The sequence below is a fragment of the Lolium rigidum genome, chromosome 1, assembly GCF_022539505.1.
Source record: "Lolium rigidum isolate FL_2022 chromosome 1, APGP_CSIRO_Lrig_0.1, whole genome shotgun sequence".
Taxonomy (NCBI): Eukaryota; Viridiplantae; Streptophyta; class Magnoliopsida; order Poales; family Poaceae; genus Lolium; species Lolium rigidum.
Genome location: NC_061508.1, coordinates 48,569,196 through 48,584,414, shown reverse-complemented (window position 1 = coordinate 48,584,414; position 15,219 = coordinate 48,569,196). Strand labels below are relative to the sequence as shown.

At 52.3% G+C, this 15,219-nt stretch overlaps 1 protein-coding gene across 2 annotated transcripts; it reads right to left on the bottom strand.

The window, feature by feature from the left end:
- Positions 1-254: 254 nt before the first annotated feature.
- LOC124685306 (protein SAWADEE HOMEODOMAIN HOMOLOG 2-like) lies at positions 255-14,630 on the bottom strand. 2 transcript variants are annotated; one of them, XM_047219646.1, is made up of 8 exons: positions 14,554-14,630; positions 14,228-14,445; positions 13,914-14,085; positions 13,327-13,390; positions 12,408-12,459; positions 11,390-11,533; positions 9,820-9,939; positions 255-864 (listed from the first exon to the last, which is right to left on the bottom strand). In XM_047219646.1, the coding sequence occupies exons 2-8, from the start codon at positions 14,411-14,413 to the stop codon at positions 499-501; spliced, it is 1,104 nt and encodes a 367-aa protein (XP_047075602.1). In that variant the 5' UTR covers positions 14,414-14,445; positions 14,554-14,630; the 3' UTR covers positions 255-498. The 2 variants fall into 2 exon arrangements, with proteins under 2 accessions (XP_047075602.1, XP_047075603.1); XM_047219647.1 differs by having other exon boundaries at positions 255-861; positions 14,228-14,615.
- Positions 14,631-15,219: the final 589 nt, after the last annotated feature.

The following is a 15,219-nucleotide window of genomic DNA, read 5'->3' as shown; positions in this document are numbered from 1 at the left end:
TATAATTTTAAATAAATATTAGTTAGTGCTTAAAAAAATTGCAAAAGTATTTTCAATTTTTGCCCTTTCTGCAAGACTAGGCAAGGGCAGCCAACGTCCAGCGAACCAAACATGTCTAGTCACGGAGTCTGTTGAAACACTTAAATCTTTTCCTCGGTGTAGTACAACTTGAACGGCCCTTCCAAAAATTCAACAGTGAACAGAAATGAATAGCTGCTGAACCGGGGCAGTTTACCATCTTAACATGCGACATATTTTCCTGAGGAAGAAAATCTCAATTATCTTCTCTCACGACGTCGCTGTATAGATAGCAAATCCAACACTTTGTACAACAGCAGAAAAGTCAACATCACCACATTACTATATGTTCCCAGTCAACCATTCTTCCACCTGAAGTTCCTAAACAAACATGTTGTATGCGCAAGTCCCCAAGAGAAAGTTCCTAGATAGTAGTACTCGTTAATTTTTCAGAACGAAATGCACAAGGAACTGAAACGACTACGCTCCCATGTTCATCTTGTCGTCCTGTGCTTCATTTGCAGCTTCAACTTTTGGAGCAGCCTCAGCATCCCCCATCTGCACATCTGAAACTGAATCACTGTGGGTGCTAGTTGGGGCGGCTGGTACGGTTGCAGCCGGCTTGTCCGTTGGCTCTCCTTGATCTGGGATGGGAACCATAGTCACCTCGGCAGTGTTCACATCCATCATCTTGTGCGGCTTTGGGGGTTTCTGCTCAACAGGGCTCTTATCAAGCACAATAGCATTTTGAACCTCTGCCGAAGCTGCCGCTCTAGCGGCATGCAAGATCTGGAACCTGTAATCAGTTTCTGGTCGACGACACACCTTCCTCAGCGGAACAATCTCCTATCACACCAAAAGAAATGTGAGAAATTATAAAGTGTGTTAAACAGCGCAATTTAATTTGACAAGGTAGTAAGACAATTGTGACTATAAATGAACAAATCATATTATTTTACACTACTGATAAAGGGCACAAATTAAGGGGTGGCGGGGCCGCGAGGGACAGTGGCCAGGCCCGCTCGTAGCAGGGGGCAGGGCGGTGGAGGCCCATGGGTAACCACCAACTCTACGGACGCAAGTACCTGGTCGAGGAGGAAGGCTGGTGCGGGGAGCCTCCACGCGGGCCGACCCAGGGGTTGCGCCGGTAGTGGAGGGCAGGATGGTGGCTGATGCAGGCTAGGGGCGGTGCTGGCCACAGAATGCGAGGCCAGTGATGGGGGGGTCAGTGCAGGCAGCCAGGGTCGACGCAGACGGGCGGAGGGAGTCAGGCGGGAGGAGGAAGAGGAAAGGGAGGGATAGGGAAAAAACAATATTTAAGAGCTTTTTCCGGTATATATTCTGGAAGGGCACTGTAAAACAGTTTTTCAGCGCCCTTTAAGGGTGCAACATTTTAGGTAAAACCGTTTTTCAGTGCCCTTTTATACATGTATTAAGGGTGCAGCATTTTAGGGATCCGCTAGAGATGCTCTAACCTGTGCGCCCCGGCCATCTGTTTTTCGCAGAGAGGCGCCCCACTTGCTGGGCTTCGTCGTGTGGACCTGTGAAGCATCATCTGTTGGACCCACCCGCCTCTCTGCATTGCCTTCAAGCTATTGCCATCGTCTCAACATCAGGGCAGCTTTGGTCTAGGTCGTCACTGCTGCTCTTTCGACCATCAAGCCATCAGTGCCATCAAGCAGACCTAGCCTACCTGACCTGGCATCCCATCCAGGCCAACTGCTGAAGCCCGTCGTGTATGTATGCTGGCGCTTGGCTCTACCTACCCCAACGATGCACAACTCATGCCCCATAGAAACCATTTACAAAATCTGTCTCCGACCTAACCTAGCCTAGCCTAGCCGCCAACGGGCTCTACCTGCTGAAGCCCGTCGTATATGTATGCTGGCGCTTTGGTCTAGTTTCCCGCTCGCTCTCATGGGCCAGTTTGCAGACAGCGACTGCATCGAGAGCCTGCCACCCCTGTCCAACCGCTGCATCCAGAGCCCATCCCTGCAACGGAGCAAAGCGACTTTATAGACAGCGAAGTGCCTGATTCTCAGCCCATGTGAGGCGCCTGAGGAGATTCCTTGTCGGGGCAAGTCTCGTCCCCACCACCCTCCATGGCTGCTGCGGGACCCACCCAAGAGGCGGTTCTGGAGGACGCCGCACGATTCAAACCTCGCTAGTTTCCCGCTCGCTCTCATGGGCCACCTTTGAGGTGCCACCATCAGGCCCAAAGCCCAACACAGCGGATGCTGCATGCATGGCCCAGGATGGTGCGGTTCAGCCCACGCCGACGCCGCTTGCCTCGCCAGTTTCCCGCTTGCTCTCATGCGCCACTTTGCAGACAGCGACTGCATCGAGAGCCTGCCACCCCTGTCCAAGGGCTGCATCGAGACCATCCCTACAACGGAGCAAAGCGACTTTGCAGACAGCGAAGTGCCTGGTTCTCAGCCCTTGTGAGGCGCCCGAGGAGGATCCCTTGTCAGGGCAAGTCTCGTCCCCACCAACCTCCATGGCTGTCACGGGACACACCCAAGATACGGTTCTGGAGGACGCTGACACGCACGATTCAAACCTCGCCAGTTTCCCGCTCGCTCTCATGGGCCACCTTTGAGGTGCCACCATCAGGCCCAAGCCCAACACAGCGGATGCTGCATGCATGGCCCAGGATGGTGCGGTTCAGCCACGCCGACGCCGCTCGCCTCGCCCCCACCATCCCCCCCCGCCCTCGGCCGATTCGCCTCGCCGCCGATCACGCTCCACCGCATCAGGCTGTGCGCTATAACCCAGGAAGCACCGCTTCGCACGCTCGGCGACTTCCTCAAGGCCACCACCAAGAGCATCAGCGGCACCTTCTGCCACCGCACCGCCGACCGCAGAGTGACATGCGCGTGTCCAGATTCTGCGCACCCTGGAGATCACCAGACGATTACTGCCACCGAGATGCGTGCCTACGACAACATCTTCGCCAAGTGTCTGATTCTCAGTCCATGTGAGGCACCCGAGGAGATTCCTTGTCGGGGCAAGTCTCGTCCCCACCACCCACCATGGCTGCCGCGGGACCCACCCAAGAGGCGGTTCTGGAGGACGCTGACACGCACGATTCAAACCTCGCCAGTTTCCCGCTCGCTCTCATGGGCCACCTTTGAGGTGCCACCATCAGGCCCAGAGCCCAACACATGGCCCAGGATGGTGCGGTTCAGCCCACGCCGACGCTGCTCGCCTCGCCAGTTTCCCGCTAGCTTGCTCTCATGGGCCACTTTGCAAACAGCGACTGCATCGAGAGCCTGCCACCCCTGTCCAAGGGCTGCATCGAGAGACCATCCCTGCAACGGAGCAAAGCGATTTTGCAGACAGCGAAGTGCCTGATTCTCAGCCCAGGTGAGGCGCCCTGATTCTCAGCCCATGTGAGGCACCCGAGGAGGATCCCTTGTCGGGGCAAGTCTCGTCCCCACCAACCTCCATGGCTGTCGCGGGACCCACCCAAGATACGGTTCTGGAGGACGCTGACACAGCACGATCAAACCTCGCCAGTTTCCCGCTCGCTCTCATGGGCCACCTTTGAGGTGCCACCATCAGGCCCACAGCCCAACAGAGCGGATGCTGCATGCATGGCCCAGGATGGTGCGGTTGACACCGCTCGCCTCGCCCACCATCTCCCCCACCCCCGGCCGATTCGCCTCGCTGCTCCACCGCATCAGGCTACGCGCTACAATCCAAGAAGCACCGCTTCGCACGCTCGGTGACTTCCTCAAGGCCGCCACCAAGAGCATCAGCGCCGTCCGAGCCGACACGCTCTCAACTTCTCGCCACGCCGCAGTCGCTCTGCTAGGATGGCACCTTCCGCCACCGCACGGCCGCCCGCTGAGTGACGTGCGCGTGTCCAGATTCTACGCACCCTAGAGATCATCGGTGTCGACCAGACGATTACTGCCACCAAGATGCGTGCCTACGACAACATCTTCGCCAAGTGCCTGATTCTCAGCCCTGGGCTCCCGAGGAGATTCCTTGTCGGGGCAAGTCTCGTCCCCACCACCCTCCATGGCTACCGCGGGACCCACCCAAGAGGCGGTTCTAGAGGACACTGAGACGCACGATTCAAACCTCGCCAGTTTCCCGCTCGCTCTCGTGGGCCACCTTTGAGGTGCCACCATTAGGCCCAGAGCCCAACACAGCAGATGACCCAGGATGGTGTGCGGTTCAGCCCACGCCGACGCCGCTCGCCTCGCCAGTTTCCCGCTTGCTCTCATGGGCCACTTTGCACAGCGACCGCATCGAGAGCCTGCCACCCCTGTCCAAGGGCTGCATCGAGAGACCATCCCTGCAACGGAGAAAAGCGACTTTGCAGACAGCGAAGTGCCTAATTCTCAGCCCATGTGAGGTGCCCGAGGAGGATCCCTTGTCGGGGCAAGTCTCGTCCCCACCAACCTCCATGGCTATCGCGGGACCCACCCAAGATACGGTTCTGGAGAACGCTGACACGCACAATTCAAACCTCGCCAGTTTCCCACTCGCTCTCATGGGCCACCTTTGAGATGGTGGGCGAGGCAACCGGCATCGGCGTGGGCTGAACCGCACCATCCTGGGCCATGCATGCAGCATCCGCTGTGTTGGGCTGTGGGCCTGATGGTCCAGGATGGTGCGGTTCAGCCCACGCCGACGCCGCTCGCCTCGCCCACCATCCCCCACCCACCGCGCTGATTCGCCTTGCCGCCAATCACGCTCCACCGAATCAGGCTGCGCGCTACAACCCAGGAAGCACCGCTTTGCACGCTCGGCGACTTCCTCAAGGCCGCCACCAAGAGCATCAACGCCGTCCGAGCCAACACGCTCTCAACTTCTCGGCACGCCGCAGTCGCTCTGCTAAGACGGCACCTTCTGCCACTGCACCGCCGACCGCTGAGTGACGTGCGCGTGTCCAGATTCTGCGCACCCTGGAGATCATCGGCGTCAACCAGACGATTACTGCCACCAAGATGCGTGCCTACGACAACATCTTCGCCACACCCTTGTCCCTCCCGCCCAGTGCTTGCTGCCATTACCGCACTCGCCAGCTCCCCGCGGACATCGTCGCGCCGCACCCTGTCGATGCCGTTGTCAATGTTTAGTAACCTCAAGATCCTCATCTGGAACGTGCGAGGCCTGAACACACGCGCACGCCGTGTCGCCATCCGATCGCTTGTCCTTTCCTCCGGGGCGTCCGGTGTTCGTCTACAAGAAACAAAAATGGAACTAATTCTCTCGTACATTGTGCTTGAGGCCCTGGGTGCTGAGTTTGATAACTACGTGTATCTCCCAGCTGTGGGCACGCGTGGCGGTATCATCCTAGCGTGGAAGAGCAGGGAGGTGTCCATCACCGACCCATTGTTCACCACAAACGCGCGCACGACAAAAGTCTCCTCGCCCACTTCCCCCTAGTCTACGGACCGCAGGAAGACGAGGACAAGGCGGTGTTCCTGGAAGAGCTTCACACCGTGCGTGTCGATTGCCCCGGCCCCTGATGATCTGTGGCGACTTCAACCTTATTTACCGCGAGGACAAAAACAACAGCAATGTCAACCGGCGCCTAATGGGCAAGTTCCGCTGCTGCATCAATGATCTAGCATTGAAGGAGATATACCTAATGGCCGACGCTACACATGATCCAATGGCCAAGATCCTCCAACCCTTGTGATGCTCGACCGCGTGCTTTGCACCACGGACTGGGAAGCCATGGTGGGTGAGTGCCACCTGCACTGCTACCTCCGACCACGATGTTGGATTGCACGCCATCACCCGCCACTCACTGACGCTTTCGGTTCGAGGAATTTTGGCTGCGTATGGACAGCTTCCACCATGTCGTGACCGAGGCTTGGCACTCCATCCATGACACCGACCCCTTCCACCTGATTTGGCTGCGGCTGCAAGCAACCGCGAAGAAACTCACCAGCTGGAGCTCCCACACGGTCGGGAGCGTCCGAGACAAAGATGGCCATCTGTCGCGAGCTCATCTTGAAATTCGACAAAGCGCGAGAGGATCGGCTGCTCTCCGCCGATGAGATCTGGTTGCACAAGAACATGAAGATCGCCTACCTGGGTCTCGCCTCGCTCGAGTGCACGATCGCCAGGCAACGCTCGTGGCTGGCCTCCCTCCAGGACGACAACGCCAACACCACGTACTTCCACCAGCAGTGCTCCTACCGCCGCAAGAAGAACAAGCTACGCAGCATCAGCGCCGAGGGCCGCTTCTTGACCGACCACGCAGACACGGCCGAAGCCGCCTTCGCGCACTTCGACGCCCTACTCGGCACCGACACACCCCGTGGCCTTACCCTCGAGCTGCAGCACCGGATCACGCCCTCGGAAGCTCGTTTGACGAGGAGATATGGAACACCATCAAGCGCCTGGCCACGAGGAAAGCTCCTGGCCATCAAGTTTCTGCGGGCATGTTGGAACACGGTGAAGGACTTTGTCGAGGCATTTGCGCAACTCCACACCTTCCGCCGCCGTGGCTTCCACATGCTAAACTAGGCACTGCTCACCCTGCTCCCAAAGAAACCCGACGCCACCACCCTTGGCGACTACATGCCCATCAGTTTGATCCATCTCGTGGCCAAGCTTTTTGCCAAGATGTTGTCGCTGCGCCTCACACCCAAGCTAGATGATCTTTTGAGAAAGAAACGGAATGATTCCAGGGCGCAGCCTGCACGACAACTTCGTCCTTGCTCGGCAATCAACGAGGCTGCTTCACCAGCTCAAGGAGCCCAAGGTGTTGCTCAAGCTTGAACTAGCGCGCGCCTTCGATTCCATCTCCTGGTCTTTCCTCTTTGAGGTGTTGCGCCGCTACGGCCCATATGACATCGACGTGGGCTACGCCAGGGCGACCCCCTGTCTCTGCGGCTCTTCGTGCTTGCGATGGACGTGCTCGGCCGCCTGATCAGCCAGGCGGCCACGCTTGGTATCATCCAACAACTCCACCGTCATGTCCCCGTCATGTCCCTCTACGCAGACGACGTGGTGCTCTTTTGCCACCCGTCTGTGAACCGAGGCATAGCCCGGTGGTTGGGATGGGCTGATGCATCCCCGCCCGTCCAGGTTCGAGTCTCCGCACTCGCAATTTGGTGTCGTACACACAATTACTTCTAGTAAAATCACAGCGCTTTGGGTTTCTTCCCCTTAAAGCCAAACATTTTTTTGCCACCCGTCTCACGACGACACCACCGCCATCCGTGAGCTACTTCAACTCTCTTCAGACAGGTGTCTGGCCTAACCGTAAACTACGGCAAAAGCTTTGCGGCCCTCATCAACTGCACGGACGATGACGTGGCCACTCTCTATGGGCCTGGGATGCCCTGTCGTGGAGTTGCCCATCACTTACCTAGGCACCCTCCTCACTCTCAGGTGTCCCACCGGAGCTCAGATGCAGCCCATGGTCGACCACGTCGCGGCGAAGCTGCCCACCTGGAAGGCGCACCTGATGGACAAGGCCGCGCGGCTGAAGCTGATCAGATCCGTGCTCAGCGCAATCCCCATACACCAACTCCTTGTCTACCCCCCCCCCCCCCCCACAACAATAAGACGCCGCATCTCATCGAGAAGATCAAGCATGGCTTCCTCTGGGCAGGGCACAAGGAGGCCCACGACCGCGGCGGCCTTGGTGTCCTAAACCTGGAGAAAGTCGGCGTCGCTCTGCGCCTTCGCTGGCTAGGGTTCAATCGAACGGACCCGAGCAGCTGGCAAGGTCTCGACCTGCAGTTCTCAGTTGTGGAACGCGTGTTGTTCTTCGCCTCCACGACCATGGTCCTTGGCGACGGACGCACGGCGATGTTCTGGGAAGATCGATGGCTAGATGGGCGCTCCATCAGCGAGATCACAGTCCACTTGTATGTGTGCGTCCCCAAGAACAGATGGCACATCAGAACGATCGCTGACGGCCTGCTCAACCACTCCTGGGCGCGCGACATCCACGGCACTATCGGGATCCCGGAGATTGGCGAATATCTCCTCCTTTGGCGTCAGCAGCCCGTGCAGCTGTCTAACCAGGCCGACACCCTTACCTAGAAGTGGAGCGACAGCGGAGTCTACTCCGCCAAATCTTGCTACAACGCCATGTTCCAGGGATCAACCCACTGCAGCGCATGGAAGCTTACCTGGCGCACCTAGGCCCCACATCGCGTCAACTTCCTGCCGCACGCATGCAACGCCTGGTGCTCCAGCACCACCCTCGCTGCCTCCTTTGCGATCAGGAGATGGAGACCATGCAACACCTCTTGACAGGTTGATGCTTCTCTTCGCAGGTCTGGTTTGAGGTCCTTGCCTGGATGCGCACTACCTGCAACCCTCTTGCACGCGATGACTCGCTCCAGACATGGTGGCACCAAGCACGGCGGAGCTCCCCAACCCCCAGCCATAAGGGCCTGGCCTCTATCACCCTGCTCATACCCTGAATGCTTTGGAAACATCGCAACTACTACATGTTCAATGGAGCTCAACCCCCCATCAGCACTGTCGTCAACAACATCAAGGAGGAGGCTGCCCCTTGGGCAAGGGCAGGAGCGCAAGGTCTTCGCATGATCTTACCTCAAACCTGGGATGCCCACTAGTTCACCCTGTATTTTCATTTCCACTTGTGTTGTATCGCCTCTTAGGGGGCATGTAACCGTAAACCTTCTATCTTTTTAATGAAATGAAATGCAAAGGCTTTTTGCGTTTTCTCGAAAAAAATTATGTCTCTATGTCTTGTTCAGCCCCGTCCAAATCGAAGAAGCATCCCGTCCCTGCTACCATCCCATCCAAATCGAAGCAAATTCCAAGCCCCACCACCAGCCTCCTCCCACGAGTCTAGCCCCGTCCAAATCGAAGAAGCATCCCGTCCCTGCTACCATCCCATCCAAATCGAAGCAAATTCCAAGCCCCACCACCAGCCTCCTCCCACGAGTCTATCCACTGGCCCTCCTCCGCCAACTGCAATGCCGTGGACCGCCGGTGCTCAGCGAAGTCTTCCTCACCCTAGCCAGACTGCCGCTCTTCACGGGCTTGATGCTCTCCCCGCTGGCCCACCATTCTCGCCAAACCCCTTGTAAGCACGAGAGCTGCTCATACCGCTCTTCGTATCGGAACTGCTCATACCGCTCTTCGTGGAGCTGCTATGCTGCAACACAAATCATATTGATGAAGGGGAGTCAGAACTAGTCAGACTAGAGAAAGCAGCCTCCATGGACATGGTAGTTATGGCAGCAGACCGGTTTGATAATGAAAGATGGAGTAGAGGTGGCAGCGGCCAGAATCAAAGATGGATGCAGCCACTGTAGCCAACAAAGGAAATAGAATATGGATGATCTAGAGCCCAAGCTCATCCGTGGCATCACCAGTGCTACCATTCCGAGTAGTGGGCCTGGAGAATAGAGGGGGCAGGCAGTGGTTGATGGTGAGGTCCTGGGAGAGGTAATCTGCCCGGGGTGGCTGCTGTAGTCAGATATTGCTGACACTGGTGCTGGTTGCGGTCAGGAGATCATAGCTGGAAGGGCTCTCACTGGGTTAGCAAAGGGCCATGGTGAGCTTTCAATCTATTCATGTGGACACATGTTAGGAAGAACTGCAGTAAATTCCATACAGGTCAGATGGGCAGCGGTCTGGTTTGGGCAGCCCGGGTTGTAGTTGTCCCCAGTTCATGGAATCAGAGTGAATTCCAATGAACAGTTCTTTGTGCAGGCAAACAGCTGTGGAATTATAACCAGAATTCCAGGATTCCATCCAAATTCTGACATCCAAACAAGGTTTAACACTGCAATCCGAGTGAATGCATGAATACTGTACTGTAGACAGAAGGAGAATTACCTCAGAGTAATCGTGATCATAGCGAACAAGAAACCTACAACGGCATCCCCTTACATCATGCCTGCGTCTTTGAGCATCAAGAACACGAGCATCAAAATAGAGGGCCTGCTCTTTGCCTTCCTGGTCAATTCAATGCAGAAATATTTATTCATGTGAGACATCAGCTCGAGTAAATAATAGCACTACATTACAGGACAGCTAACTCACATGACAATAGATTGGTCATTTGTTCAACTTTACATCCAATGACCAAAGCATAAACAGAAATAACCAAATAACAGCATTCCTTATCCAGACCCTCAACAATACCCTAATTTCAATATAATTATGTCTTCAACTAGCAGTGAACTGCGTGCATATTTAATCTCAATACTCTAGTTATGCTCTCGATGTTTGTGCACCGACAACCAAGAAACGGCTTTCTTCGTCAGCCCTATTTGACAGTTGGTGGTTGAAGACTTCCATTTTGCAAAAAAAAAACATTCAGGTACCACTTTGAAAACAAAACAAAAAAAGTATTGGATAAATTCACATCCAATCTTAGATAAAACTCAACTTTAGCACTCAAAACAATATGATATAAATCAAAACATGCAGCGCTTTTAAGTAAGAAATATATAAATCTTACTCTACAATACTGTAAAATGAAAGAAAAGAAGTCTGAATAGGTAACGTTCCCAATGACCAAATCCAATGTGTACAACACTCTTGATGATCGGGCCATTTACAACTTCACTAATATATGTAAAAGGAATGCTGCCAGTTGGTCCTTGTGGCATCGAAGTGAAATTCCATTTTGAAATATGGTTACCACTAATTTAGAAATAAATGTAAAAGCAATGCTGCCGGTTAGTCCTTGTGGCATCAAAGTGAAATTCTGTTTTGAAACATGATTATCATGAATACAGAAAGCAACAGGAAAGTGATGCTGGACATAATATCCTGTTTATTATTGCAACTACAGCACTTTTTTTATTATAGTATAAAACAAATGCAGAACTGCATCTTAATTCTTAAATGATAGAGTAAAGCCATCCAACGAATGTTGCCAACCACAAAATTTTGAGAACTCACAAATTAGAATTATAACTTTTAGAAGTCTAGACAAAGAAGAAATAAGGCAGTTTATGCTATGTACTGCAGATCCTCGAGCGTCATAAAAAAGACAAGCTGAAAATATTTAAATTGATCACGTCTCTTAAAAAGGGACACAATCAATAACTTGGCACAAGAAGCAGTTGCAATCTGTCGGCCATGCGCACTGCAGTCAGAACAGAAACTTCGAAGGACCCAACATTTTTGGGAGGTGAAATCTGACAGGCCCATCACTCTATCAGATGGCAGGAAGTGACAGAAAGGAAATAGCTTGGGAGTCAACAAGCAGAGCTATTAAGTGTACAATATAAAACCATAGCTGGAAAAGTTGCCAAGGATAGGACACATGTTGCATAGCTAACAAGCTGGCTTGACATTTCAAAGAACTTAAAGTTTCACGTAGACAACAATTCTCAAATTGTGACAATGCTAGCTTGTGAAATCAGATGAAAATAATGGTTTAAGATGACAATACCTGAAAACAAAGAATGAGGTCCCCAGGAAGCACAGCAACACATTCTGTAGCTTCACATGGAAGTGAACGCTGTCGTACACATTTACGAACATTAATCCATTCATCCTCTTCTGCCCCAAATCCAGAAAAACGAACTCTTACTTCCTGAAACACAGAAAATAAACAGGTGCAAACACAGTTGGTGTGAGGCATAGGTAGTAAACACGCTGTGGAGGACGACAACCACAGAAAATAAACTGGTGCAAACACAGTTGGTGTAAGGCATAGATAGTAAACACGCTGTACATAGACATACATAACATAATGCTTGAAAAAGAAAGGAGTCTAGTTTTTCACATCGACTATTTAAAGCTGTGCAAATAATCCTTAAGATTGGTCTGGGCAGTAATCTGCTAGTTTGAAGTCAAATAATCGATCTTTCCCAATGGAAGTTCTGACTTAACTAGCCACGTCAAGAAATGCTTCTCTTTGTTCCTTTTTCCGCTACTCAAGTCAGCTGACAGTACACCAGCCGCCACTTGCACAACACCAGGCACACCTATCAATTAGTGCTTAGGTAACACCACACCAACTGATTCAGTGGGTACCACAAGCATTCCCATGTAAAGCACCACAAGTTCAAGTGCCATGCAGAGGTACTCTGTATCACCAACCCTTGAGTGTCTGTCGTGCAACTTGCCCCCAAACATGTTTGCCTGCTCATATGTCTGAACTCTGAAGTGCATTGCACGCTGACCACACACAGTTCCCCAAAGGTGATGCACTGTACAATTTGGCCAGAAGCGAACTTATTTGGATGCAAAGTAATTTTCATGCTACGGCTGTGAGGCTTTTGGAAAAAGAAAAAAAAAAAGCCATGACCTTCCTTTGTTGTTTGTGAAGTTAACAAAATCAACTACAGATAAATGAGGAACGCAGCTATCTATAGCTTCAGTTATAGCAAACTGCCTTGAATAAAACTGCCAGAAATGTATGAAGCAACATTATCCATATTTAACAAAAGTTTTACAGTCATTACCGGGTCCCCTGTTTCAAACAACCTGTGTGACAGGAAGGCAGCAACATCATACCTGCATGCAAATCAACAAGGCTTTTTAGAAAATAAAAGGTAAATAGATGGCTCAATTACATCAGTATACAGCATAGAACACTCCATGGTTAAAAATCGAAATCATGTTGAATGAACAGGGATGTCTGTCGCATCATCCAGCCACTAATTGGTCAGATGCAATTACCAAATACCAATAGTATTCTTTAATGGATACGATTGGATGTATTTGTTAGCGCCCAATTGAACAAGAAAACTGCAGCCATGGTTTGATCTTGAGTTTGAATTGAGATCTAACTTGTGGATCAGTAATCCTATATACGAAGGACCCATGTGTGACCTTTGAAATCAAGCAATGAAACACTTAAAAATTCTTGAAGCATCAGGGGTCTCTTCCATGTGAAGGAGAAGCCCAGGTGCTAGTTGAAGAGGGCGAGTGCACTAGTATAGTATCCCGATATTTGGGCCATTACCCTACCAATTATTCCACTGTGAACTAAGCTTCATATCATTTCATAACAGACGCAAACAGGGTGTTATGGTGCTTAGTTAGTGAGCAACACCATGTGGCAGGATTTGACTTCACCACATGGATCTTTTGTTTGGACATTTACCCTACCCAATCCTCCCATTGTGAACCAAGGTTCATAGCATAGCCTACAAGGTTGATAAGTTGACAACCTGGCCTTCTGGTAAGCAACTGGACACATGCCAACACGCACTATTTAGCTCATTTGGGTGCATTATTAAGGGGGGAGCATACAAATTTGGCAGAAAGTGGAGCGCCCACCCCCCACCCATGTTTCCACAAAAGAAGAAAGGGCATACACGTAAACACACGATATGTGAGATCAAATGAGAAAGGGGGGAAATAGGTAGAACTGCATACCATGCACCATCTCTAGCTGACTTTGCTTCAAACTCGACTTGGCCAGCATCCGAAGGATTTTTACCTGATTGTTAACAACTCCATCAATAACCAGAGGAAGGAAAAGCAACAAGATAAATGGATATCAAGTTTCGTGGCTGGACTGTGGCAAAACTAAAACCTTCCATCTACAAGACACTGAACAATCATCATATGTGGCCTGCAGTTGTCAAGAAAAGACGTCGGCGCACGGATCACGTGTACTGTGATTGTTAAAATGAGGTTCAACGACTGCGATAAGGGTGTCGACAAGCTTTGATATGGCCCACAAGTAACTACAGACTATGAAGTACCCCAAAACCCGCCAAAATTAATTCATGGTGCCAATTTCTGCTCCACGCTAAACCCTAGGGCAGCAACCACAGGCACAATCGCCAGAGGTTAAGGGGGGGACCTACACCAAAGCATAAGAGGCTGAGGATTCCTGCACAAATTTTGCACCACAAAAGCATTACCATCATCATCCCCATCCTAAGCAGCAGCGGAATTACATGGCAAGGAAATAAACATGATATTAAAATCAAGTTATCTCAGTATTCAAGAAGCACCTGGGTGGGATCCGGAGTGGCCAGAGGAGGACGGCTGAGCCCTAATGAAGGAAGCCGGGTGGTGCTCCTCGGCCCCCGTGGGCAGCATCTTGCCCTGCGGCAGCGGCAGCGGCGAGCCCCTGGTGGTCCTGGAGCGCTGCGAGTACCTCCGGTTCTGGAACCAGTTCCAGACCTGCGCCCAGCCGCAAAGCCACACAGATCGGAATAAGACGGGCCCATCTCCTCTCGTATCCCCAGGATGGAAGGCAATTAAATTCGAATTACTCGGATCTTTCTTCCGCGACGGGGCGGGGGCGGGGGGAAGGAAAAGCTACCTGCTTTGGCTGGACGGGGATCTTGCCGGAGCGGGCGGGGGAGTTGGTGAACTTGTCGGCGAGGCCCTGGATGACGTCGCGGTGCGGGATGGCGTTGTTGAGATGGCGCAGGCGCTCCTCCATCTCCGCCACCTCCGCGTGCGTGAACCGGAACGCCGGGCCCCCGGTGCTCGGCGGCCGCCCCATCCTGTCTCGGCCGAAGCTCTCCTTCACCGTTGCTGCCGCGGCGACGTCGTTAGAGGGGAAGATCCGACGGATAGATCGTCGGAGAAGGACGCTGGCTTGAGAGGTGGGAGGAAGTGGAGGGTGGAGAAGAGAGACGTTACCAGTTCAGGCAGGCAGCCGCGGTGCCTCGACGGGCCTCGAGCTCTTGTCTGTGCGCCGCTGCCTGTGTTGCCTGACCCCTGCCCTATTTCTTCTTGGAACCGGGGGCTAGCTCGCGAGACCCGCATGTGACACGGGGCTGGCCATCTGTCATGACTCGCCAGCGTGGAAGATAAAACAGTCCTCAATTAGTTCTCTTTGGTTTGCACGAATTTTTTTATAGGGCAATATATAATGTCGTGACATGTGGAACTTTATAGAGATACAAAATATTGGAATCAGTAAGTTGTTTGGTGGCACCATAGGAAAACTTAAAAGTTTCTATAGATGTTGGTACATTTCGTAGTGTGTCGGGGTTTTGATTCCCGGCAAGAAGTTTGTAGGTGTAAGGGCTTGTGATCATGATTAAATGGGCTAACAGTATCAAGCCATGCAAGATTGAGTAGGTGGATGAAGCTCACCGGAGTCTTGTGGCTTCTGGTGGGTGGATGAGTGTATGAGTTATAATTGGATTTCTTGGATTGTGAATGGAATGCGAATGGAATGTGCATGGAGGCATGTTCTTCCTCCATGGGCAACTCCTTTTATATCCTCGACCATGGACATTGGTGACAAGGTATTAACTTGTCAATGCCTACAAGTTGTAGACTAGGGTTTCGAGAAAAGTA